This window comes from Notothenia rossii, assembly GCF_949606895.1.
Source record: "Notothenia rossii genome assembly, chromosome: 8".
NCBI classification, from domain to species: domain Eukaryota; kingdom Metazoa; phylum Chordata; class Actinopteri; order Perciformes; family Nototheniidae; genus Notothenia; species Notothenia rossii.
This window is the reverse complement of record NC_136906.1, coordinates 77685408-77713060: the sequence shown is the minus strand read 5'-3', so window position 1 is coordinate 77713060 and position 27653 is coordinate 77685408. Positions and strand designations below refer to the sequence as shown.

At 41.3% G+C, this 27653-nt stretch overlaps 2 protein-coding genes and 2 long non-coding RNA genes across 6 annotated transcripts; all 4 read left to right on the top strand.

Moving 5' to 3' along the window:
• The first annotated feature begins 57 nt into the window (after positions 1-57).
• LOC307014971 (zona pellucida sperm-binding protein 3-like) lies at positions 58-11595 on the top strand. Of its 2 annotated transcripts, XM_079643258.1 has the most exons (11): positions 58-526; positions 601-716; positions 806-909; positions 986-1160; positions 1571-1688; positions 1826-1908; positions 1990-2159; positions 2295-2450; positions 11075-11188; positions 11274-11370; positions 11443-11595. In XM_079643258.1, exons 1-11 carry the CDS (start codon positions 146-148, stop codon positions 11576-11578), a joined length of 1650 nt encoding a protein of 549 aa, XP_079499384.1. In that variant the 5' UTR covers positions 58-145; the 3' UTR covers positions 11579-11595. The 2 variants fall into 2 exon arrangements, with proteins under 2 accessions (XP_079499384.1, XP_079499385.1); XM_079643259.1 differs by lacking the exons at positions 11075-11188; positions 11274-11370; positions 11443-11595 and adding exons at positions 2568-2633; positions 2728-2949 and having other exon boundaries at positions 59-526.
• Positions 4330-7189, top strand: LOC307014973. Of its 2 annotated transcripts, XR_013801372.1 has the most exons (6): positions 4330-4410; positions 4480-4657; positions 5217-5334; positions 5918-6003; positions 6493-6599; positions 6712-7189. It is a non-coding gene; the product is annotated as an uncharacterized lncRNA (long non-coding RNA). The 2 variants fall into 2 exon arrangements; XR_013801373.1 differs by having other exon boundaries at positions 4350-4657.
• LOC307014315 (zona pellucida sperm-binding protein 3-like) lies at positions 8640-21219 on the top strand. Its single transcript, XM_079642189.1, has 11 exons — positions 8640-8672; positions 18343-18762; positions 18837-18952; positions 19042-19145; positions 19230-19404; positions 19820-19937; positions 20008-20090; positions 20170-20339; positions 20475-20630; positions 20749-20862; positions 20948-21219. The coding sequence occupies exons 2-11, from the start codon at positions 18388-18390 to the stop codon at positions 21202-21204; spliced, it is 1668 nt and encodes a 555-aa protein (XP_079498315.1). The 5' UTR covers positions 8640-8672; positions 18343-18387; the 3' UTR covers positions 21205-21219.
• LOC307014974 lies at positions 12981-25981 on the top strand. Its single transcript, XR_013801374.1, has 5 exons — positions 12981-13301; positions 13861-13978; positions 14070-14155; positions 14645-14751; positions 25495-25981. It is a non-coding gene; the product is annotated as an uncharacterized lncRNA (long non-coding RNA).
• The last annotated feature ends 1672 nt before the right edge of the window (positions 25982-27653 follow it).

The window sequence follows — 27653 nt, the reverse complement described above, 5'->3', positions numbered from 1 at the left end:
TTGGACGCAGGTGTGCTGCTCTGGTGAGGATCGTGATCGGCTAGAGTTTAAAAAGCTCCACCGCTCACACTGAACCATAGGCCTACTGTGAGTCAGTCAGGAAGACAGAGGGCAGCTGACCGGGTTCCTGTTATCAGTTTCACTTATGGAGGCCTTTCATTTTCAGGTTATCCTCCTTGTAGGACTCTGTGTTAGCGCCTCTGTTGCTTTCCCGCGCACACAAGATGCTTCGTCTCAGAGCCTTGCGAACACAGGCAGGTCAGAACTCGGGCGGCAGCAGCAGCAGCAGCAGCAGAAGTCTCTGGCTGAGGAAGCGCAGCAGGTGAACACCATCAGAGTGACCTGTCATCCAGACTCTTTGGAGATTGTTATCAAAGCCGATATGTTTGCGGTTGGAGCTCCGGTTGATGGTGACGAGATACGCCTTGGAGTAGAGACCAACAACCAATACTGCAGAGCTACAGCGTCTTCAGCAGATGAGTACAGTATCAGTGTTGGACTTGTGGAGTGCGGCACCAGACACTGGGTAACTTTAAATATATTTCATTTCAAATCTGATTCATTATAGCTTCTAGTTTTAAACAAGTCTACTCTCCACAGGTAACTGAGGACTCTCTGATCTACACAAACCTGCTCATATACTCTCCTGAGGCTTCTCCATATGGTGTTGTTCGAATGGATGAGGCTGTAATTCCAATTGAATGTCATTACGAAAGGTCTGTCTCTTGTTTTTAAAGCTCACACTGTAAACATCTTTGAATGATATCTGTTTGTTTTTTTTAAATGCATTTTTTCTGTTTCTTAGGAAGTACAGTTTGTCCAGTTCTTCACTCATGCCTACCTGGATCCCCTTCACGTCGACCCAGGCTGCAGTGGAAATGTTGCAGTTTAACTTGAGAATCATGACAAGTGGGTTTTGATCATTTCTCATGTTATGCGTTGTCATGTCTCTATTTGCACTCATTTTTTTTCTGTCCGTGTGCAGGTGACTGGCAGCACAAAAGAGGCTCTAATGTGTTTCATCTCGGTGAGCCCATCAGCATCGAGGCCTCGGTCAGAATTGGGCATCACATTGGGCTCCGGGTGTTTGTGAGCAGCTGCGTGGCTACACTGAGCCCTGACATGCACTCCAGCCCCAGGCATGCCTTCATTGAAAATGGGTAAGGCTGCAAATTGCTAAATGGCAAAAAGCAAATTCTTTTTCTGACCCTAGAGTGAGCTGTTTAATGTGTAAGGCTCTTCAAGTGGTTTAATTCAGACGGGAGCAATGCTGACTCGAGTGACAGGTTAATAAAAGATCAGTGCTTTTAGTGTCGTCTTCAAGTTAGCCGTTAGCTAAGGCTAGCTGCGGTTTGCTTTAATCTTTGGTATTCTAGTTCCTTTCTGTGCCAATATTGGCAAATACACAGGTCAGATTTGTGCAGTTCTGACTCTAAAGAATTACTTCCAGAACTTGTCTATACGACTAGAAATGTTAGTAGTGGAGTTGCATTGTGGGTAATGCAGACTCTGGTTATAGTAGTCAATGAGTGCTAATTTAGTGTGCGGCTTTTGTTTTTCCTCATCATAGGTGCTTTGTTGACTCTCAGCTTCCAGGCTCAAGGTCTCAATTCTTAGCCAGGACACAGGATGACAAGCTCCACATGTCCATTGATGCCTTCAGATTTTATAATGAGGACAGAAGGGAGGTGAGGCTCTATTCTACTATAAGTGTCTTTGGGTCGAGAAAAGCGCTATATAAATCCCCCTTATTATTATTATTATTATTCAATTGGCTTAAACATGATTGTGTGTGCATGTTTCCCAACACCTGCTTTTCTCATAGCTCTACATCACATGTCACCTGAATGCTGTGCCAATAAATAACACGGATGCACCAAACAAGGCGTGCACTTTTGGGAATGGAAGGCAAGTGAGATCCAGTCTAAGATATGTCAAATTACACACAAAAAACAAGGTATTGGTGCTGAGTGTTTTTTAATTGATCAGATGGAGGTCCGCTGATGGTAAGGACTACTTATGTGGGCAATGCAAAAGACCACTTGAAGTTGAGCAAACTCCCAGTAAGCCCAGCAGCCTGAGCAAGTTTAGGCCTCGAGGGTTTGTGAAGCCAGAAGAGCGTGAACCCCTCTGGAGGAGCGGACTGAAGACCAGTACAGGTTGGGAGCATGTAGAAACTTGTATGATTTAATATTGGCTGCAGATGTCGTCATAATGATCAATTTTGGCATAGGTTTTAGACATGATGATGTCTGGGTAACTGAATTAACACGCATTGTGCTGGTTTGTGTTAGGGTGGGAACATCAGGCCAGAGTGGGTCCGATGATGGTCTTGCCAGCCAAGCAGAAAAGCCGGCCCATACCTGCAGAGGGGCTTTCTTCCATTCTTGATCAAACCAGCAGATCTACAATGTATGGCAGCCAGTGGAGGAGTGGAATAAACAGAGTTGGTAAGTCAATACCAGTGGTCAATTATTCTTTGTTCATTTGAAGCCTTTAACAATCTCTAAATGAGATTAAAATGGCCCATAATTAAATCTAAATGTTGGCTTGTTTTTCTGTCCAAGATCAGAGGAAAGGACTGCTTCCTGATTCTGCGCAAGATGAAGAAGAAAAAAATGGAACAGACAAAGGTTAGATGTGAAAAGTCTTAACACTTTTTTTTTTTTTTTTTAATGGCACTCTGGAATGCATCTTTTACATAACACATTTCTTCTGCGACTACAGATGCTGAGGAAGTTCCTGAACTTCTAGGAAAAACCTCTCCTGTGACCCACCTGCAGTCGAAGGCAGCAGTGCTGAACAGTACCCACACAGCGGTGCTCGATGAAGTCCTCCAAACTGCTGTGGTTAATGTGGCTGTGCCCCCACTGTCCAACACCACTGCAACATAATCTGACCTTTCTGAAACAATGGACCCAGAGAGATAATAAATTATTCAAATTTTAATTTGTTTGCTTTTTAATGTTGCAATACAAAAGGAAAACTGATGACCTGCTCACAGCTAAAAACAATTAAATGCAAACAAAATTGTTTCCTAAGTAGCCAAAGTATTCCATATAACAGTGTTACGGCCCGCCCCCTACTCCGTGGTAGTGGCTCGTGGGGAGACCCTGCGACATAAAAGAAAACACACAACGTCCAGTACTTGACAGCAATCATTTGTTTAAATGTACAGCCGTTGCTCACACAGGCCAACCGGCAAACGAACAAGGTCTGGAGGACTGGCCAAAAGAAACAAAAAGGAGGGAGCTCGAGCCAGCCACACCACGGGCCGTAGGACCCAGAGCTTCCCTCCCCTAACCAGAAATCTAACAAAATGCTACGGGAAACTAAATGAAGCCACGAAAACTAGACTACCAGGTCCTCCAGGATACACGTCATAACACAACAGCAAAGAGGTCTACAGATCAAGAACAGCAGAGATCGTCCACAGACAGTCTTCCGGCATAAAGATAGGCGACCGATCTTTCTCCTCCAGTCTCTCCTTATAACCCAAACACCTGGGCACATGCGGAGCCAGGGGCAGACCAGGCGCACTTTACCTCAAGGACCAGTTTGTAGGATATAGTGGCATCTAGCAGTGATATTGCAGATTTGAACGGAAAACCCCTCACCTCTCAATTTCCAGGCATGTTGGAGAACTGGAGTTTTTTTAAAATATATAATTTATGTATCTTTTTAAAGGAATATCACCCACTAAAGACAGTGGTCATTAGTTCCTTACGTTGAATTCTCAAATCATACATAAACAGTGTATTTCGCAGGGCAATTTCTTTATTTATTTTTTAACTACACGACTGGATAAATGGGTCTTTGATTTTCCTGCACAAGTTTAAGACATTGCCAATGGATGTTTTGCTTTTCTTAAATGCGGCCATTTTAATTGGAAAAAAAAACACCCGTCGTAGTTTAATACAAAATGAACATTCATGTGAAATATAGTATTCCTTATTTATAAGTTAGAGCATTTTTTCAACCAATAAAGAAACACTCGATTACAGTTTCAGAACTCATTACAGAATAAGTGAGTGAGACTGACCGTTGAGCGGCCCGACCAAGCAAGGAGGCAGAACGTCCAAAAATATAACCCGACGTGGGCATTTATTAAAATAATGTGCACAAAGTTCACAGCCTCAATCCTGCTGTTCTCCGTGAACACATCCTGCAGCCACAAAGATCTCACACACACTACCAGCCTTCACACAGACAGGGAAAACAGAGCCTAAATACCGATACACTAATTAGCATAATAAGACACAGGTGAAGGGGGAGGAGACAACACAGGGCACCAGGTGCACACAATCAGCTACAACATACATGGGGAACAGGGAAGTTGTCGTCAATATACCCCACACAGTACAATGATTATGTCCACGTGAGCTCTAGTAACGGCGTCTCGTCGTTACAGTGAGTATAAGCAGAAATAGAAATGTGTTGACTTCAATCACAGTAAGTGATGCTTGTGTTTAATTGTAGAGGACTGGACAGGAGAGACTCTCACCAGTGTCTTCTACACCGGAGACCTCCTGCACCTGGAGGCCTCTTACAGCGGTCCTGATGCGGGACACAGACGCCTGTTTATCGACAGCTGTGTCGCCGCTCTGTCTCCTGACCCGAGATCAGCCCCCAGATATTACTCTATCGAAAACCTTGGGTAAGAGAAGCTCAGAATATATGATACTGATAATTGGCTCTTAAAGGTGACCTATCATGCAAAATGCACTTTTGTACGTCTTTTCTACATGAATATGTGTCCCCGGTGTTCCAGGGAACTCACCAAGAGTCAGAAAACACAACCCTCTCTATTTTCCTCCATACCCAAATCTCTTAAAAAGGGGCTGCAACGGATCTGATCCAGACTGATCCAGATTTGAACACTTCTATGACGTCACAGAAGTGGCGCTACGGCTATTGGGCCAACTCCACCAATCAGGAGGAGACAGCCACAGACATTGCTGTTGGAAAGCGCTGGAGACGCTGTAGTACATATGCCAGGCCTGTAGGTGGTGCTGTTCTCACAGAATCAGCCCATGCAAAGACAGTGTTAAATTGAGCGAAATGAGGAATGGCTCAAATTCATGATCTGTTTGGTATTTTGAAAAATAAAAAGTATAAATATGCCATTTATATAGGTATGGTCCTACACTATATTATTCAAATATAGCATGATAGGTCCACTTTAAATTGCATTCAAATGTAATTTGTTTCGTCAGGTGCTTCAATGATGCCAAAGAGGAAGGATCAAATGCACTTTTCAATCCCAGAACAAGCTCTTCTTCTCTTCAGCTGCAGCTCGCTGCCTTCCTGTTTCCCCAGGACACAAGGAACTCAGTGAGCCACTTCTATAACATGAATGATTTTGTCATGTTTGGAACATACTTGTCAACCCTCCCGATTTTCGCGGGAGACTCCCGATTTCATTGCCCTCTCCCGGTTTCCTCCCGGGGTCATATTTCTCCCGCATTTCTCCCGATTTCTGACCAAATCAGATTTACTCAGGACTGTTTCCACTCGGACTTTAATACAGCTACACCATTGTTTGGTTTCCATGGTAATACGTCTCTTTAGTAGCGCGCGCAACTGAAAGTCTGAGAGGGTGAAGCAGATGGTCACAGAACAAGAATCGACAACTACTCTACTCTCTGCTCACTCCTTTCCTGTAAAATACAGGTCCAGCCCACACATATGCTCCATCAGGGATGGTTCTTCAGGCCGCAAGGCATTGAACTTAGAACTACAATAAGCATGTTCATGTTAATCTAACAGCTCCGGTGATCCACTAGCACCCCCCCCCCCCCCCCCCTATTTTGCATTTTGAAATGCTCCCGATTTCTGAGGTCTCAAGGTTGGCAAGTATGGTTTGGAAATGCTTCGAGGTTGTATAATGACATTTGTTTGGTCTCTCTTATATTAGATCTTTATCACTTGCCAGCTGAAAGCGACCTCTGAAATGCAGACGAGCAGCCCCACCAACAAGGCCTGCAATTATATAAATTCAAGGTGCTTTCATTACTTATTTTGTGAATTGTTGCTCTTTACTTTACTGTAATGTTGCAAAAGGTTTGTCAGTGTATCATTTACAAAGGCTCATGTTAAAAATGCTCTATAAACCAAAACTGGTTCAAATGTTTGCTATTAATATTTCTTGCTGCTTAAGTAATCAAGTTACTTAATTAAGGAAACATGTATTTTTAATGAGGTCTAATGTTTACTGTAAATATAAGGATAAATACTTTCTAAAATGAAGTGTCCATGCTGTCTCTGTACAGCCAGATCAATGTAACAGTGATGCTTACCTCAGCATTTGGACTGAAACAGTACACGTGTGAGAGGAATGTGCTAAATGTAAGCTTTAAGAATATGTTAGAATGTTGACTCTGCCCATGGAGTATATGTATACAAATAAATGGCTATTATTTCAACATTGGATTTGGGTGTAAATTCAAAGCGAAAGGAAAACAATGATTAATTCTGTGTACTAATCATCAGATGGATAAATGTCGATGGCAGTGATGATGTGTGTCGATGTTGCGACGATACATGCTCCAGCAACTTCCTCACCGGTCATACAAACCTCGGAAGTCTGATCCCTGAAGGTAAACTGTAAATCCTACAGTCTTGTAACTTTCATAATCTGTGATCTGTTTGTGAAAACTGAACAAACTAAATATTATTTGACTCTCACTTTCATTTTTATTCATGTTTCAGATTTAGTGGCACGTGAAACTGTCACTCTGGGCCCTGTGATGGTTTTGCCCTACAAGTAGGCGAAGCACAACAATCCAGACAATAAAGGGTTCAATATGTGTCCATCTCTCACCCTCCCTGACCAAACTTCAGCTCAATACTTATAGCTTAATTCTAGCAAAACGATTATTTTAATGATTGTTGAGTAAGGAATGTTTATACAACATAAACATTAAAGAAACAAGGATGTTTAGTCTTCACTGTTAATACATAACGAGGCTCTAAACAAAGCCACACAACTGGTCTGATGAAACATCCCTACAGATCACACTGTATGAACATCACATGTTGTCAGCTGTCAGGATATCAGTGTTTGAAAGAGGAAAATAAAAAGTGAATTTCTCTTACCTTCAAAAAGCTGATTGAAAATAAGAATGCATGCCAAGCTCGTCTTCATGGCCTTTTCAGTTATGAACTCACTAATAAATACTAAAGCTGACTCACATTGTACTCCTCCTATTTCCTTCAGTCTTTGTGAGGTTTTGTGGACAGCCTCACTTTATTTATTGTTCTTCACCTCTTGAGCAGGAAGGGGAAATCAAAGTAAGAACAGCCGTTGAAACGTTACAGTTGCACACACTGATGTTTAACTGAATTTCTGAACTGAATCAGACTCACCCACTGGATTAACACCACTAATGTATAAGATTACTCAAACAAACCCTTCTAAAAAAAAATGCTCAGTATTTGCTAACAATATAAACATTGCTCCCCACGAAGTACTTTATAAATAACACTTTTGTATAGTATCATAGTAAGTCCTCTTATAGTGATCCTGTTGTGATATTATCAAGTGAGAAAAGAAGATATATCACTTTCATGATGTATCACCGGATATGTCTGGAAGTGCAGGTCAGGAGAGTCATCAGCAGCAAAGGGGTGGATATATATTATAAGTTAGTGTCCTGTAAACATGTACGCCGGCACGGTCCGATTCAGAAGCTCTCATAAATAATAATATATTTTTAATGCTTGGGTTGTGTTTTGAGCGCACCAAAAAAAAGTGCTATTCACATACAAGACAATACAATGTGTCCAAATATAAAGGACATAGGAAAGAGGTTAGGTCAATAACCCATGATAAGAATGGGTTTGCCTGATATGTCAGTGGTTAGAGCTGGCAGCCCATATTCAGCCACCGCTGCCTAGTCAACCAGTTTGAATCCTGAACCAGCCGAACATTTCTGGCATGTCCTCCCCTCTGTCTCCCCCTTTCAACTCTAACATCTCCAATAACGGCCCTCTGGACTGAAACAAACTGAAAAGTATGAAGAGAAAAAACAAAATGGATCAATCTAAAATAACATAAAATATGTAGGCAACAGTACAGGGTGAACATCTGAAATGAATCATTAAGAATTTTGAACTTTATATTTCGTAAGTAATTTGATTTTAAGTATTTGGAGGCGTTTTCAATACTTTCTTTGTTTGAACTGCATGGATTGATTTGTATATGATATGTCTTGTGGTTCAAACATAGATCAAATTGTATTTATGTAGCTCAAAATCACAAGTTTTATTTGATTTAGTCTGTACAGATCAACAAAACATGAATGATAGTTTAAAACATAATAAAATGACACCATAGACCACAATAATAATGTGATAGTACAAATGAAGGATCCAGGGAGAAGTCAAAATGCTTCCTGCAACGTTTTCATGAACTGCACCACTGACATGTTATTTAAAATCCAAAGTAACAAGCAATGAAGCACATATATGCACATTTTAAACATGTGAAAACGCCCTTCACCTCTCTCTCTATCAGCCTCGTGTTTTGAGTTCAGTGTGCAGCCAATGAAGCTGATGGGTGTCTGATTGGACGCAGGTGTGCTGCTCTGATGAGGATAATGATCGGCTAGAGTTTAAAAAGCTCCACCGCTCACACAGACCCATAGGCCTACTGTGAGTCAGTCAGGAAGACAGAGGGCAGCTGACTGGGTTCCTGTTATCAGTTTCACTTATGGAGGCCTTTCATTTTCAGGTTAACCTCCTTGTAGGACTTTGTGTTAGCGCCTCTGTTGCTTTCCCGCGCACACAAGATGCTTCGTCTCAGAGCCTTGCGAACACAGGCAGGCCAGAACTCGGGCAGCAGCAGCAGCAGCAGAAGTCTCTGGCTGAGGAACCGCAGCAGGTGAATACCATCAGAGTGACCTGTCATCCAGACTCTTTGGAGATTGTTATCAAAGCCGATATGTTTGCGGTTGGAGCTCCGGTTGATGGTGACGAGATACGCCTTGGAGTAGAGACCAACAACCAGTACTGCAGAGCTACAGCGTCTTCAGCAGATGAGTACAGTATCAGTGTTGGACTTGTGGAGTGCGGCACCAGACACTGGGTAACTTTAAATATATTTCATTTCAAATCTGATTCATTATAGCTTCTAGTTTTAAACACGTCTACTCTCCACAGGTAACTGAGGACTCTCTGATCTACACAAACCTGCTCATATACTCTCCTGAGGCTTCTCCATATGGTGTTGTTCGAATGGAAGAGGCTGTAATTCCAATTGAATGTCATTACGGAAGGTCAGTCTCTCGTTTTTAAAGCTCACACTGTAAAAATCTTTGAATGATATCGGGTTTTTTTTTTTAAATGCATTTTTTTCTGTTTCTTAGGAAGTACAGTTTGTCCAGTTCTTCACTCATGCCTACCTGGATCCCCTTCACGTCGACCCAAGCTGCAGTGGAAATGTTGCAGTTTAACTTGAGAATCATGACAAGTGGGTTTTGATCATTTCTCATGTTATGCGTTGTCATGTCTCTATTTGCACTTAGTAATTTATTTATTTTCTGTCTGTGTGCAGGTGACTGGCAGCACAAAAGAGGCTCTAATGTGTTTCATCTCGGTGAGCCCATCAGCATCGAGGCCTCGGTCAGAATTGGGCATCACATTGGGCTCCGAGTGTTTGTGAGCAGCTGCGTGGCTACACTGAGCCCTGACATGCACTCCAGCCCCAGGCATGCCTTCATTGAAAATGGGTAAGGCTGCAAATTGCTAAATGGCAAAAAGCAAAGTCTTTTTCTGACCCTAGAGGGAGCTGTTTAATGTGTAAGGCTCTTCAAGTGGTTTAATTCAGACGAGAGCAATGCTGACTCGAGTGACAGGTTAATAAAAGATCAGTCCTTTTTAGTGTCGTCTTCAAGTTAGCCGTTAGCTAAGGCTAGCTGCGGCTTGCTTTAATCTTTGGTATTCTAGTTCCTTTCTGTGCCACTATTGGCAAATACACAGGTCAGATTTGTGCAGTTCTGACTCTAAAGAACTACTTCCAGAACTTGTCTATACGACTAGAAATGTTAGTGGTGGAGTTGCATTGTGGGTAATGCAGACTCTGGTTATAGTAGTCAATGAGTGCTAATTTAGTGTTGCGGCTTTTGTTTTTCCTCATCATAGGTGCTTTGTTGACTCTCAGCTTCCAGGCTCAAGGTCTCAATTCTTAGCCAGGACACAGGATGACAAGCTCCACATGTCCATTGATGCCTTCAGATTTTATAATGAGGACAGAGGGGAGGTGAGGCTCTATTCAATTGCCTTAAACATGATTGTGTGTGCGTGTTTCCCAACACCTGCTTTTCTCATAGCTCTACATCACATGTCACCTGAATGCTGTGCCAATAAATAACACAGATGCACCAAACAAGGCGTGCACTTTTGGGAATGGAAGGCAAGTGAGATCCAGTCTAAGATATGTCACATTACACACAAAAAACAAAGTATTGGTGCTGAGTGTTTTTTAATTGATCAGATGGAGGTCCGCTGATGGTAAGGACTACTTATGTGGGCAATGCAAAAGACCACTTGAAGTTGAGCAAACTCCCAGTAAGCCCAGCAGCCCGAGCAAGTTTAGGCCTCGAGGGTTTGTGAAGCCAGAAGAGCGTGAACCCCTCTGGAGGAGCGGACTGAATACCAGTACAGGTTGGGAGCATGGAGAAACTTTTATGATTTAATGTTGGCTGCAGATGTCGTCATAATGATCAATTTTGGCATAGGTTTTAGACATGATGATGGCTGGGTAACTGAATTAACACGCATTGTGCTGGTTTGTGTTAGTGTGGGAACATCAGGCCAGAGTGGGTCCGATGGTGGTCTTGCCAGCCAAGCAGAAAAGCCGGCCCATACCTGCAGAGGGGCTTTCTTCCATTCTTGATCAAACCAGCAGATCTACAATGTATGGCAGCCAGTGGAGGAGTGGAAGAAACAGAGTTGGTAAGTCAATACCAGTGTTCAATTATTCTTTGTTCATTTGAAGCCTTTAACAATCTCTAAATTGAGATTAAAATGGCCCATAATTAAATCTAAATGTTGAATTGTTTTTCTGTCAAAGATCAGAGGAAAGGACTGCTTCCTGATTCATCATCGACCCAAAACCAGGTGGACGTTCTGACTTTAGCTTCTGTGCAGAATAAAGATGAAGAAGACAGAAATGGAGCAGACAAAGGTTAAATGTGAAAAGTCTTAACTCTTTTTTTTAAATGGCACTCTGGAATGCACCTTACATTAACACATTTCTTCTGCGACTACAGATGATGATGCTGAGGAAGTTCCTGAACTTCTAGAAGAATCCTCTCCTGAGGCCCACCTGCAGTCGAAGGCAGCGGTGCTGAACAGTACCCACACAGCGGTGCTGAACAGTACCCACACAGCGGTGCTGAACATTACCCACACAGCGGTGCTGAACATTACCCACACAGCAGTGCTGAACAGTACCCACACAGCGACTCTAGATGAAGTCCTCCAAACTGCTGTGGTTAATGTGGCTGTGACCCCACTGTCCAACACCACTGCAACAGAATCTGACCTTTCTGAAACAATAGACCCAGAGAGATAATAAATTATTCAAATTTGTATTTGTTTGCTTTTTAATGTTGCAATACACAAGGAAAACTGATGACCTGCTCACAGCTAAAAACAATTAAATGCAAACACAATTGTTTCCTAAGTAGCCAAAGTATTCCATGTAACGGTTTTACGGCCCGCCCCCTACTCCGTGGTAGTGGCTCGTGGGGAGACCCGCAACATAAAAGAAAACACACAACGTCCAGTACTTAACAGCAATCATTTGTTTAAATGTACAGCCGTTACTCACACAGGCCAACCGGCAAACGAACAAGGTCTGGAGGACTGGCCAAAAGAAACAAAAAGGGGGGAACTCGAGCCAGCCACGCCACGGCCGTAGGACCCAGAGCTTCCCTCCCCTAACCAGAAATCTAACAAAACGCTACGGGAAACTAAATGAAGCCACGAAAACTAGACTACCAGGTCCTCCAGGATACACGTCATAACACAACAGCAAAGAGGTCTACAGATCAAGAACAGCAGAGATCGTCTACAGACAGTCTTCCGGCATAAAGATAGGCGACCGATCCTTCTCCTCCAGTCTCTCCTTATAACCCAAACACCTGGGCACATGCGGAGCCAGGGGCAGACCAGGCGCACTTTACCTCAAGGACCAGTTTGTAGGATATAGTGGCATCTAGCAGTGATGTTGCAGATTTGAACGGAAAACCCCTCACCTCTCAATTTCCAGGCATGTTGGAGAACTGGAGTTTTTTAAAAATATATAATTTATGTATCTTTTTAAAGGAATATCACCCACTAAAGACAATGTGGTCATTAGTTCCTTACGTTGAATTCTCAAATCATACATAAACAGTGTATTTCGCAGGGCAATTTCTTTATTTTTTTACTACACGACTGGATAAATGGGTCTTTGATTTTCCTGCACAAGTTTAAGACATTGTCAATGGATGTTTTGCTTTTCTTAAATGCGGCCATTTTAATTAGAAAAAAAAACACCCGTCGTAGTTTAATACAAAATGAACATTCATGTGAAATATAGTATTCCTTATTTATAAGTTAGAGCATTTTTTCAACCAATAAAGAAACACTCAATTACAGTTTCAGAACTCATTACAGAATAAGTGAGTGTGAGACTGACCGTTGAGCGGCCCGACCAAGCAAGGAGGCAGAACGTCCAAAAATATAACCCGACGTGGGCATTTATTAAAATAATGTGCACAAAGTTCACAGCCTCAATCCTGCTGTTCTCCGTGAACACATCCTGCAGCCACAAAGATCTCACACACACTACCAGCCTTCACACAGACAGGGAAAACAGCCTAAATACCGATACACTAATTAGCACAACAAGACACAGGTGAGGGGGGAGGAGACAACACAGGGCACCAGGTGCACACAATCAGCTACAACATACATGGGGAACAGGGAAGTTGTCGTCAATATACCCCACACAGTACAATGATTATGTCCACGTGAGCTCTCGTAACGGCGTCTCGTCGTTACAATGAGTATAAGCAGAAACACAAATGTGTTGACTTCAATCACAGTAAGTGATGCTTGTGTTTAATTGTAGAGGACTGGACAGGAGAGACTCTCACCAGTGTCTTCTACACCGGAGACCTCCTGCACCTCAAGGCCTCTTACAGCGGTCCAGATGCGGGACACAGACGCCTGTTTATCGACGGCTGTGTCGCCGCTTTGTCTCCTGACCCGAGATCAGCCCCCAGCTACTACTTTATCGAAAACCATGGGTAAGAGAAGCTCAGAATATATGATACTGATAATTGGCTCTTAAAGGTGACCTATCCTGCAAAATGCACTTTTGTGCGTCTTTTTTACATGAATATGTGTCCCCGGTGTTCCAGGGAACTCATCAAGTGTCAGAAAAAACAACCCTCTCTATTTTCCTCCATACACAAATCTCTTAAAAAGGGGCTGCAACGGATCTGATACAGACTGATCCAGATTTGAACACTTCTATGACGTCACAGAAGTGGCGCTATGGCTATTGGGCCAACTCCACCAATCAGGAGGAGACAGCCACGGACATTGCTGTTGGAAAGCGCTGGAGACGCTGTAGTACATATGGCAGGCCTGTAGATGGTGCTGTTCTCACAGAATCAGCCCATGCAAAGACAGTGTTAAATTGAGCGAAATGAGGAATGGCTAAAATGCATGATCTGTTTGGTATTTTGAAAAATAAAAAGTATAAATATGTCTTTTCTATAGGTATGGTCCTACACTATATTATTAAAATATAGCATGATAGGTCCACTTTAAATTGCATTCAAATGTAATTTGTTTCGTCAGGTGCTTCAATGATGCCAAAGAGGAAGGATCAAATGCACTTTTCAATCCCAGAACAAGATCTTCTTCTCTTCAGCTGCAGCTCGCTGCCTTCCTGTTTCCCCAGGACACAAGGAACTCAGTGAGCCACTTCTATAACCTGAATGATTTTGTCATGTTTGGAAATGCTTCAAGGTTGTATAATGACATTTGTTTGGTCTCTCTTATATTAGATCTTTATCACTTGCCAGCTGAAAGCGACCTCTGAAATGCAGACGAGCAGCCCCACCAACAAGGCCTGCAATTATATAAATTCAAGGTGCTTTTATTACTTATATTGTGAATTGTTGCTCTTTACTTTACTGTAATGTTGCAAAAGGTTTGTCAGTGTATCATTTACAAAGGCTCATGTTCAAAATTCTCTATAAGCTAAAACTGGTTCAAATGTTTGCTATTAATATTTCTTGCTGCTTAAGTAATCAAGTTACTTAATTAAGGAAACATGTATTTTTAATGAGGTCTAACGTTTGCTGTAAATATAAGGATAAATACTTTCTAAAATGAAGTGTCCATGCTGTCTCTGTACAGCCAGATCAATGTAACAGTGATGCTTACCTCAGCATTTGGACTGAAACAGTACACGTGTGAGAGGAATGTGCTAAATGTAAGCTTTAAGAATATGTTAGAATGTTGACTCTGCCCGTGGAGTATATGTATACAAATAAATGGCTATTATTTCAACATTGGATTTGGGTGTAAATTCAAAGCGAAAGGAAAACAATGATTAATTCTGTATACTAATCATCAGATGGATAAATGTCGATGGCAGTGATGATGTGTGTCGATGTTGCGACGATACATGCTCCAGCAACTTCCTCACCGGTCATACAAACCTCGGAAGTCTGATCCCTCAAGGTAAACTGTAAATCCTACAGTTTTGTAACTTTCATAATCTGTGATCTGTTTGTGAAAACTGAACCAACTAAATATTATTTGACTCTCACTTTCATTTTTATTCATGTTTCAGATTTAGTGGCACGTGAAACTGTCACTCTGGGCCCTGTGATGGTTTTGCCCTACAAGTAGGCGAAGCACAACAATCCAGACAATAAAGGGTTCAATATGTGTCCATCTCTCACCCTCCCTGACCAAACTTCAGCTCAATACTTATAGCTTAATACTAGCAAAACGATTATTTTAATGATTGTTGAGTAAGGAATGTTTATACAACATAAACATTAAAGAAACAAGGATGTTTAGTCTTTACTGTTAATACATAACGAGGCTCTAAACAAAGCCACACAACTGGTCTGATGAAACATCCCTACAGATCACACTGTATGAACATCACATGTTGATGTCAGCTGTCAGGATATCAGTGTTTGAAAGAGGAAAATAAAATGTGAATTTCTCTTACCTTCCAAAAGCTGAAGGAAAATAAGAATGCATGCCAAGCTCGTCTTCATGGCCTTTTCAGTTATGAACTCCCTAATAAATACTAAAGCTGACTCACATTGTACTCCTCCTATTTCCTTCAGTCTTTGTGAGGTGTTGTGGACAGCCTCACTTTATTTATTGTTCTTCACCTCTTGAGCAGGAAGGGGAAATCAAAGTAAGAACAGCCGTTGAAACGTTACAGTTGCACACACTGATGTTTAACTGAATTTCTGAACTGAATCAGACTCATCCACTGGATTACAGTTTTTCTCAATTGCTAAACCCACTATTTAGAATCAAAATTCATTTCTTCAAAACAAGAACATAGCCATCTAAACAGAAACACACTTGCCATAACTCTGAATATCTTTTGCAAAATGCACTTACATGACCAAAACTGAAAATACTGGTCACAAAAAAGAATAAGTCGATCGAAACAGAACAAATTGTCCTCTAATGAGACAAATGTGTTTTCATAACTGAAACTCCGGTCACCATAATAACCCATTCTACCATAACAATATACATTTCTTGCAAAGTGCTCTAAGGCACTCAAAACTAAAAATACCCCTTCCAAAACCAGATACCTTCTCCAAAAACAAACATTTGTCAGCTCATTAGAAGACTATTTGAACAGTCATTACTAAGTGGCACACTAAATACTGACTACAATCATCAATACACAAACCTCAAGCTATCGATATTGGAAACTGAACGGAAAACTGACAAGTTGGGAGAAACAAACTTACATATAGGAAAAACAGTGTGTTACTGTAACTATGTCAATGTTTTTATGTCTCATTTTCAGTAGAGCACCGTAACAGAAACAAAAGATGAATAGCAATACACTGGAAAAAAAATAACATGGGTAAATGATGTAAATCAGCAGTAAAGCAGAGAATGAGATCTATATAGCTTTACTGATCTGCTCTTTGCCGTCTGTCTGGCCACATAGCCTCATCTACGTCACAGCGTATGTCTTCCCTTGCAAGGCAGCGTGGGAAATATCTCCTTGCGTGTCGACACCACCCTTGACAAACATCTTACTGAAGTGAGGGAGGTCTTTTATAGGATTCTCACTAATTACAATTACTATAGGAAATTCATTGATGTCAGCTGTGAGCAATTCATTTACATGGAAGTGAAGTACTCAATTCACCCCAATACAAAAAAAAACATTTCTCAATGTGCAAAAAGGAAAAGACCACAATTACTGACTGTAAAAATGTTGTATCAGCTATAGCTAATCCTCCCCATATGAACATCTCAAAGAGCTATGCAAGTCATATCAACACTATTATAGCTTTACCGGCACCATTTAAAAAAATATTTTAAGTACAGTCATGCAAATTCTATCATGTAAATGTTTTCAATGTAACATCATTACTGTAAGGTATACAGTACATTCCATGGAGTTACCTTTTTCAATTGGGTGATTGACTGATAACAAGTGTTCATATTTTGCACATCAAGTGTCAATTAGTGTAGCTATGGTCTAAGTTTATCAGGAAGTGTTATCCACTGTGAGAAGATTATTTTTGTTTTGTAGACATGAGTTACACAAAAGATTTTTGATCTTTGTGTAGAGAATTGTAACTTCAGTTCGAGAATTGTGTGATCTGTTTTGCAAAACACTGCTTAGCATCTGCATTTTGTGTGATATCAATGATAAATGGTATACTGTTGTAGAGAAATGGTTTTCTGTTTCGATGGCTGTGCTGTTGGTTTGATGAAAGGAATTTTGATTCTAAATAGTGGGTTTAGCGATTGAGAAAAACTGTAACACCACTAATGTATAAGATTACTCAAACAAACCCTTCTCAAAAAAAAAAGCTCAGTATTTTCTAGCGATATAAACATTGCTCCCCACGAAGTACTTTATAAATAACACTTTTGTATAGTATCATAGTAAGTCCTCTTATAGCGATCATGTTGTGATATTATCAAGTGAGAAAAGAAGATATATCACTTTCATGATGTCTCACCGGATATGTCTGGAAGTGCAGGTCAGGAGGAGTCATCAGCAGCAAAGGGTTGGATATATATTAAAAGTTAGTCTCCTTTAAACATGTACGCCGGCACAGTCCGATTCAGAAGCTCTCATAAATAATAATAATATATTTTTAAAGCTTGGGTTGTGTTTTGAGCGCACCAAAAAAAAGTGCTATTCACATACAAGACAATACAATGTGTCCAAATATAAAGGACATAATAGGAAAGAGGTTAGGTCAATAACCCATGATAAGAATGGGTTTGCCTGATATGTCAGTGGTTAGAGCTGGCAGCCCATATTCAGCCACCGCTGCCTAGTCAACCAGTTTGAATCCTGAACCAGCCGAACATTTCTGGCATGTCCTCCCCTCTGTCTCCCCCTTTCAACTCTAACATCTCCAATAACGGCCCTCTGGACCGAAACAAACTGAAAAGTATGAACAGAAAAAAACAAATGGATCAATCTAAAATAACATAAAATATGTAGGCAACAGTACAGGGTGAACATCTGAAATGGATCATTAAGAATTTTGAACTTTATATTTCGTAAGTAATTTGATTTTAAGTATTTGGAGGCATTTTCTTTCTTTGAACTGCATGGATTGATTTGTATATGATATGTCTTGTGTTTCAAACATATAGATCAAATTGTATTTATGTAGCTCAAAATCACAAGTTTTATTTGATTTAGTCTGTACAGATCGACAAAACATGAATGATAGTTTAAAACATAATAAAATGACACCATAGACCACAATAATAATGTGATAGTTCAAATGAAGGATCCAGGGGGATGTCAAAATGCTTCCTGCATGGTTTTCATGAACTGCAACACTAACATGTTATTTAAAATCCAAAGTAACAAGCAATGAAGCAAAATGCACATTTTAAACATGTGAAAACGCCCTTCACCTCTCTCTCTATCAGCCTCGTGTTTTGAGTTCAGTGTGCAGCCAATTAAGCTGATGGGTGTCTGATTGGACGCAGGTGTGCTGCTCTGATGAGGATAAAGATCGGCTAGAGTTTAAAAAGCTCCACTGCTCACACTGAACCATAGGCCTACTGTGAGTCAGTCAGGAAGACAGAGGGCAGCTGACCGGGTTCCTGTCATCAGTTTCACTTATGGAGGCCTTTCATTTTCAGGTTATCCTCCTTGTAGGACTCTGTGTTAGCGCCTCTTTTGCTTTCCCGCGCACACAAGATGCTTCGTCTCAGAGCCTTGCGAACACAGGCAGGTCAGAACTCGGGCCGCAGCAGCAGCAGCAGAAGTCTCTGGCTGAGGAAGCGCAGCAGGTGAATACCATCAGAGTGACCTGTCATCCAGACTCTTTGGAGATTGTTATCAAAGCCGATATGTTTGCGGTTGGAGCTCCGGTTGATGGTGACGAGATACGCCTTGGAGTAGAGACCAACAACCAGTACTGCAGAGCTACAGCGTCTTCAGCAGATGAGTACAGTATCAGTGTTGGACTTGTGGAGTGCGGCACCAGACACTGGGTAACTTTAAATATATTTCATTTCAAATCTGATTCATTATAGCTTCTAGTTTTAAACACGTCTACTCTCCACAGGTAACTGAGGACTCTCTGATCTACACAAACCTGCTCATATACTCTCCTGAGGCTTCTCCATATGGTGTTGTTCGAATGGAAGAGGCTGTAATTCCAATTGAATGTCATTACGAAAGGTCCGTCTCTCGTTTTTAAAGCTCACACTGTAAAAATCTTTAAATGATATCGGTTTTTTTTTTTTAATGCATTTTTTTCTGTTTCTTAGGAAGTACAGTTTGTCCAGTTCTTCACTCATGCCTACCTGGATCCCCTTCACGTCGACCCAGGCTGCAGTGGAAATGTTGCAGTTTAACTTGAGAATCATGACAAGTGGGTTTTGATCATTTCTCATGTTATGCGTTGTCATGTCTCTATTTGCACTTAGTAATTTATTTATTTTCTGTCTGTGTGCAGGTGATTGGCAGCACAAAAGAGGCTCTAATGTGTTTCATCTCGGTGAGCCCATCAGCATCGAGGCCTCGGTCAGAATTGGGCATCACATTGGGCTCCGAGTGTTTGTGAGCAGCTGCGTGGCTACACTGAGCCCTGACATGCACTCCAGCCCCAGGCATGCCTTCATTGAAAATGGGTAAGGCTGCAAATTGCTAAATGGCAAAAAGCAAAGTCTTTTTCTGACCCTAGAGGGAGCTGTTTAATGTGTAAGGCTCTTCAAGTGGTTTAATTCAGACGGGAGCAATGCTGACTCGAGTGACAGGTTAATAAAAGATCAGTCCTTTTTAGTGTCGTCTTCAAGTTAGCCGTTAGCTAAGGCTAGCTGCGGCTTGCTTTAATCTTTGGTATTCTAGTTCCTTTCTGTGCCACTATTGGCAAATACACAGGTCAGATTTGTGCAGTTCTGACTCTAAATAATTATTTACAGAACTTGTCTATACGACTAGAAATGTTAGTGGTGGAGTTGCATTGTGGGTAATGCAGACTCTGGTTATAGTAGTAGTCAATGAGTGCTAATTTAGTGTTGCGGCTTTTGTTTTTCCTCATCATAGGTGCTTTGTTGACTCTCAGCTTCCAGGCTCAAGGTCTCAATTCTTAGCCAGGACACAGGATGACAAGCTCCACATGTCCATTGATGCCTTCAGATTTTATAATGAGGACAGAGGGGAGGTGAGGCTCTATTTAATTGCCTTAAACATGATTGTGTGTGCGTGTTTCCCAACACCTACTTTTCTCATAGCTCTACATCACATGTCACCTGAATGCTGTGCCAATAAATAACACAGATGCACCAAACAAGGCGTGCACTTTTGGGAATGGAAGGCAAGTGAGATCCAGTCTAAGATATGTCAAATTACACATGAAACAAAGTATTGGTGCTGAGTGTTTTTTAATTGATCAGATGGAGGTCCGCTGATGGTAAGGACTACTTATGTGGGCAATGCAAAAGACCACTTGAAGTTGAGCAAACTCCCGGTAAGCCCAGCAGCCCGAGCAAGTTTAGGCCTCGAGGGTTTGTGAAGCCAGAAGAGCGTGAACCCCTCTGGAGGAGCGGACTGAAGACCAGTACAGGTTGGGAGCATGGAGAAACTTGTATGATTTAATATTGGCTGCAGATGTCGTCATAATGATCAATTTTGGCATAGGTTTTAGACATGATGATGTCTGGGTAACTGAATTAACACGCATTGTGCTGGTTTGTGTTAGGGTGGGAACATCAGGCCAGAGTGGGTCCGATGATGGTCTTGCCAGCCAAGCAGAAAAGCCGGCCCATACCTGCAGAGGGGCTTTCTTCCATTCTTGATCAAACCGGCAGATCTACAATGTATGGCAGCCAGTGGAGGAGTGGAATAAACAGAGTTGGTGAGTCAATACCAGTGTTCAATTATTCTTTGTTCATTTGAAGTCTTTAACAATCTTTAAATTGAGATTAAAATGGCCCATAATTAAATCTAAATGTTGAATTGTTTTTCTGTCAAAGATCAGAGGAAAGGACTGCTTCCTGATTCATCATCGACCCAAAACCAGGTGGACGTTCTGACTTTAGCTTCTGTGCAGAATAAAGATGAAGAAGACAGAAATGGAGCAGACAAAGGTTAAATGTGAAAAGTCTTAACTCTTTTTTTTAAATGGCACTCTGGAATGCATCTTACATTAACACATTTCTTCTGCGACTACAGATGATGATGCTGAGGAAGTTCCTGAACTTCTAGAAGAATCCTCTCCTGAGGCCCACCTTCAGTCGAAGGCAGCGGTGCTGAACAGTACCCACACAGCAGTGCTGAACAGTACCCACACAGCAGTGCTGAACAGTACCCACACAGCGACTCTAGATGAAGTCCTCCAAACTGCTGTGGTTGATGTGGCTGTGACCCCACTGTCCAACACCACTGCAACAGAATCTGACCTTTCTGAAACAATAGACCCAGAGAGATAATAAATTATTCAAATTTGTATTTGTTTGCTTTTTAATGTTGCAATACACAAGGAAAACTGATGACCTGCTCACAGCTAAAAACAATTAAATGCAAACACAATTGTTTCCTAAGTAGCCAAAGTATTCCATGTAACGGTGTTACGGCCCGCCCCCTACTCCGTGGTAGTGGCTCGTGGGGAGACCCGCAACATAAAAGAAAACACACAACGTCCAGTACTTAACAGCAATCATTTGTTTAAATGTACAGCCGTTACTCACACAGGCCAACCGGCAAACGAACAAGGTCTGGAGGACTGGCCAAAAGAAACAAAAAGGGGGGAACTCGAGCCAGCCACGCCACGGCCGTAGGACCCAGAGCTTCCCTCTCCTAACCAGAAATCTAACAACGCTACGGGAAACTAAATAAAGCCACGAAAACTAGACTACCAGGTCCTCCAGGATACACGTCATAACACAACAGCAAAGAGGTCTACAGATCAAGAACAGTAGAGATCGTCCACAGACAGTCTTCCGGCATAAAGATAGGCGACCGATCTTTCTCCTCCAGTCTCTCCTTATAACCCAAACACCTGGGCACATGCGGAGCCAGGGGCAGACCAGGCGCACTTTACCTCAAGGACCAGTTTGTAGGATATACACAAGTTATTGAGCCGTTTCCGCTCTACATCCTGAACTCCTCCCTTCGATGCAATGCACTTCCGTTTTGGCGGACTGGGTTTGTTTTGCTAGCTAGCTCCGTTGTGCCGACAAAGCACTGATATCGCAGAGACAAAGAGGATATAACAATTACAACATGAAGAAAAGTGGTTCGGGAACTACGTGTGCGGTAGTTGGTTGCAATCACTCGAGAAAGCACCTGAACGAGTGGTTAGAGAGTGCTACGACCACAAACCAGCACCCAGCCATGTTGTTCATTAAATACAGATAAACACAACAAATACTGCATGCATTGTATTTTTTAATATTATATATGAATATTTTCATAGTGATGTAATTGTGTGGGCTGCTTTTATATTTTAATTTGTAATACCTGTTAGGATTAAACATGTGATCTTTCTTGTTGAAGCCATTTCTTTAGTTTCCTCTCAACAATTAATTAATTCAGTGTTATTTATGTACAGTATGAGCTTAATATGAATGAACTGTGTTAAAAGAAATTGTAGCACTCTAAGGAACATATGAAATGCAATAATGCAATAACAGTGCAATAATGAAATTAAATTACATCAAACTTTATTTTCACTCAAACAGTACAGGCACATATGATATATTGCACAGCATAAAGAGATCATGTAAATTGCGCATTATGTAAACAACAGACAACTGTTGGCTCCTGTGGGCATGACCTAAATAAGGCAGTTTATTTTGGTTTTATGCTGGGCCACGTCGTCATGTTATCCTCCCAGTTTTGCACTGAATTCGGGTGGGGGAGAGTAACGCCATCTCCAGTCAAAGAAGTAGAATCGTGTTCCCAAGCTAGCATCACTGTTAGCATCGAAATCGCTGTGTTTACACCAGTGCCCGTCTGACTGTTTACATCGGTTTACACCGACAGACGCTGTGCAAAAGACTTCCGGCGGAAATGAAGTGCATTTGTGTAGTGTCATGGCGCTACCCGTGTTTTGGCGCGTAAACTTGTCTATAGTGGCATCTAGCAGTGATGTTGCAGATTTGTACGGAAAACCCCTCGCCTCTCAATTTCCAGGCATGTTGGAGAACTGGAGTTTTTAAAAAATATATAATTTATGTATCTTTTTAAAGGAATATCACCCAGTAAAGACAATGTGTGCATTAATTCCTTACGTTGAATTCTCAAATCATACATAAACAGTGTATTTCGCAGGGCAATCTTTTTTCTTTTTTTTTAGTACACTACTGGATAAATGGGTCTTTGATTTTCCTGCACAAGTTTAAGACATTGTCAATGGATGTTTTGCTTTTCTTAAATGCGGCCATTTTAATTAGAAAAAAATACACCCGTCGTAGTTTAATACAAAATGAACATTCATGTGAAATATAGTATTCCTTCTAAGTTGGAGCATTTTTTCAACCAATAAAGAAACACTCGATTACAGTTTCAGAACTCATTACAGAATAAGTGAGTGTGAGACTGACCGTTGAGCGGCCCGACCAAGCAAGGAGGCAGAACGTCCAAAAATATAACCCGACGTGGGCATTTATTAAAATAATGTGCACAAAGTTCACAGCCTCAATCCTGCTGTTCTCCGTGAACACATCCTGCAGCCACAAAGATCTCACACACACTACCAGCCTTCACACAGACAGGGAAAACAGAGCCTAAATACCGATACACTAATTAGCACAACAAGACACAGGTGAGGGGGGAGGAGACAACACAGGGCACCAGGTGCACACAATCAGCTACAACATACATGGGGAACAGGGAAGTTGTCGTCAATATACCCCACACAGTACAATGATTATGTCCACGTGAGCTCTAGTAACGGCGTTTCGTCGTTACAATGAGTATAAGTAGAAACACAAATGTGTTGACTTCAATCACAGTAAGTGATGCTTGTGTTTAATTGTAGAGGACTGGACAGGAGAGACGCTCACCAGTGTCTTCTACACCGGAGACCTCCTGCACCTCGAGGCCTCTTACAGCGGTCCTGATGCGGGACACAGACGCCTGTTTATCGACGGCTGTGTCGCCGCTCTGTCTCCTGACCCGAGATCAGCCCCCAGATATTACTCTATCGAAAACCATGGGTAAGAGAAGCTCAGAATATATGATACTGATAATTGGCTCTTAAAGGTGACCTGTCATGCAAAAAGCACTTTTGTACGTCTTTTCTACATGAATATGTGTCCCCGGTGTTCCAGGGAACTCACCAAGTGTCAGAAAACACATCCCTCTCTATTTTCCTCCATACCCAAATCTCTTAAAAAGGGGCTGCAACAGATCTGATACAGACTGATCCAGATTTGAACACTTCTATGACGTCACAGAAGTGGCGCGACAGCTATTGGGCCAACTCCACCAATCAGGAGGAGACAGCCACGGACATTGCCGTTGGAAAGCACTGGAGACGCTGTGGTACATATGGCAGGCCTGTAGATGGTGCTGTTCTCACAGAATCAGCCCATGCAAAGAGAGTGTTAAATTGAGCGAAATTAGGAATGGCTAAAATTCATGATCAGTTTGGTATTTTGAAAAATAAAAAGTATAAATATGCCTTTTATAGGTATGGTCCTACACTATATTATTAAAATATAGCATGATAGGTCCACTTTAAATTGCATTCAAATGTAATTTGTTTCGTCAGGTGCTTCAATGATGCCAAAGAGGAAGGATCAAATGCATTTTTCAATCCCAGAACAAGATCTTCTTCTATTCAGCTGCAGCTCGATGCCTTCCTGTTTCCCCAGGACACAAGGAACTCAGTGAGCCACTTCTATAACCTGAATGATTTTGTCATGTTTGGAAATGCTTCGAGGTTGTATAATGACATTTGTTTGGTCCCTCTTATATTAGATCTTTATCACTTGCCAGCTGAAAGCGACCTCTGAAATGCAGACGAGCAGCCCCACCAACAAGGCCTGCAATTATATAAATTCAAGGTGCTTTCATTACTTATTTGGTGAATTGTTGCTCTTTACTTTACTGTAATGTTGCAAAAGGTTTGTCTTTGTATCATTTACAAAGGCTCATGTTAAAAATTCTCTATAAGCTAAAACTGGTTCAAATGTTTGCTATTAATATTTCTTGCTGCTTAAGTAATCAAGTTACTTAATTAAGGAAAAATGTATTTTTAATGAGGTCTAACGTCTACTGTAAATATAAGGATAAATACTTTCTAAAATGAAGTGTCCATGCTGTCTCTGTACAGCCAGATCAATGTAACAGTGATGCTTACCTCAGCATTTGGACTGAAACAGTACACGTGTGAGAGGAATGTGCTAAATGTAAGCTTTAAGAATATGTTAGAATGTTGACTCTGCCCATGGAGTATATGTATACAAATAAATGGCTATTATTTCAACATTGGATTTGGGTGTAAACTCAAAGCGAAAGGAAAACAATGATTAATTCTGTATACTAATCATAAGATGGATAAATGTCGATGGCAGTGATGATGTGTGTCGATGTTGCGACGATACATGCTCCAGCAACTTCCTCACCGGTCATACAAACTTCGGAAGTCTGATCCCTCAAGGTAAACTGTAAATCCTACAGTTTTGTAACTTTCATAATCTGTGATCTGTTTGTGAAAACTGAACAAACTAAATATTATTTGACTCTCACTTTCATTTTTATTCATGTTTCAGATTTATTGGCACGTGAAACTGTCACTCTGGGCCCTCTGATGGTTTTGCCCTACAAGTAGGCGAAGCACAACAATCCAGACAATAAAGGGTTCAATATGTGTCTATCTCTCACCCTCCCTGACCAAACTTCAGCACAATACTTATAGCTTAATACTAGCTAAACGATTATTTTAATGATTGTTGAGTAAGGAATGTTTATACAACATAAACATTAAAGAAACAAGGATGCTTAGTCTTCACTGTTCATACATAACGAGGCTCTAAACAAAGCCACACAACTGGTCTGATGAAACATCCCTACAGATCACACTGTATGAACATCACATGTTGATGTCAGCTGTCAGGATATCAGTGTTTGAAAGAGGAAAATAAAATGTGAATTTCTCTTACCTTCAAAAAGCTGATTGAAAATAAGAATGCATGCCAAGCTCGTCTTCATGGCCTTTTCAGTTATGAACTCACTAATAAATACTAAAGCTGACTCACATTGTACTCCTCCTATTTCCTTCAGTGTTTGTGAGGTTTTGTGGACAGCCTCACTTTATTTATCTTTCTTCACCTCTTGAGCAGGAAGGGGAAATCAAAGTAAGAACAGCCGTTGAAACGTTACAGTTGCACACACTGATGTTTAACTGAATTTCTGAAATGAATCAGACTCATCCACTGGATTAACACCACTAATGTATAAGATTACTCAAACAAACCCTTCTAAAAAAAAAATGCTCAGTATTTGCTAGCGATATAAACATTGCTCCCCACGAAGTACTTTATAAATAACACTTTTGTATAGTATCATAGTAAGTCCTCTTATAGCGATCCTGTTGTGATATTATCAAGTGAGAAAAGAAGATATATCACTTTCATGATGTATCACCGGATATGTCTGGAAGTGCAGGTCAGGAGAGTCATCAGCAGCAAAGGGGTGGATATATATTATAAGTTAGTGTCCTTTAAACATGTACGCCTGCACAGTCCGATTCAGAAGCTCTCATAAATAATAATAATAACATATTTTTAAAGCTTGGGTTGTGTTTTGAGCGCACCAAAAAAGTGCTATTCACATACAAGACAATACAATGTGTCCAAATATAAAGGACATAATAGGAAAGAGGTTAGGTCAATAACCCATGATAAGAATGGGTTTGCCTGATATGTCAGTGGTTAGAGCTGGCAGCCCATATTCAGCCACCGCTGCCTAGTCAACCAGTTTGAATCCTGAACCAGCCGAACATTTCTGGCATGTCCTCCCCTCTGTCTCCCCCTTTCAACTCTAACATCTCCAATAACGGCCCTCTGGACCGAAACAAACTGAAAAGTATGAACATCCATCTTCTCCCGCTTATCCGTGGTCGGGTCGCGGAGGTAGCAGTTCCAGCAGAGAGCCCCAAACTTTATTTTCCTTGGCCACATCAACCAGCTCTGACTGGGGGATCCTAAGGCGCTCCCAGTCCAGCGAAAATATATAATCCCTCCACCTGGTCCTAGGTCTACCCCTTGGTCTCTTCCCAGCTGGACGTGCCTGGAACACCTCCCGAGGGAGGCGCACAGGTGGCATCCTCACTAGGTGCCCGAACCACCTCAACTGGCTCCTTTCGACGCGAAGGAGGAGCGGTTCAACTCCGAGTCCCTCCCGGATGACCGAACTTCTCACCTTATCCCTAAGGGAGACACCAGCCACCCTGCGGAGAAAACCTATCTCGGCCGCTTGTGCCCGCGATCTCGTTCTTTCGGTCATGACATATGAACAGAAAAAACTAAATGGATCAATCTAAAATAACATAAAATATGTAGGCAACAGTACAGGGTGAACATCTGAAATGGATCATTAAGAATATAGTTTTGAACTTTATATTTCGTAAGTCATTTGATTTTAAGTATTTGGAGGCACTTTCTTTGTTTGAACTGCATGGATTGATTTGTATATGATATGTCTTGTGTTTCAAACATATAGATCAAATTGTATTTATGTAGCTCAAAATCACAAGTTGTTTTTGATTTAGTCTGTAGGCCTACAGATCGACAAAACATGAATGATAGTTTAAAACATAATAAAATGACACCATAGACCACAATAATAATGTGATACAAATGAAGGATCCAGGGGGATGTCAAAATGCTTCCTGCATGGTTTTCATGAACTGCAACACTAACATGTTATT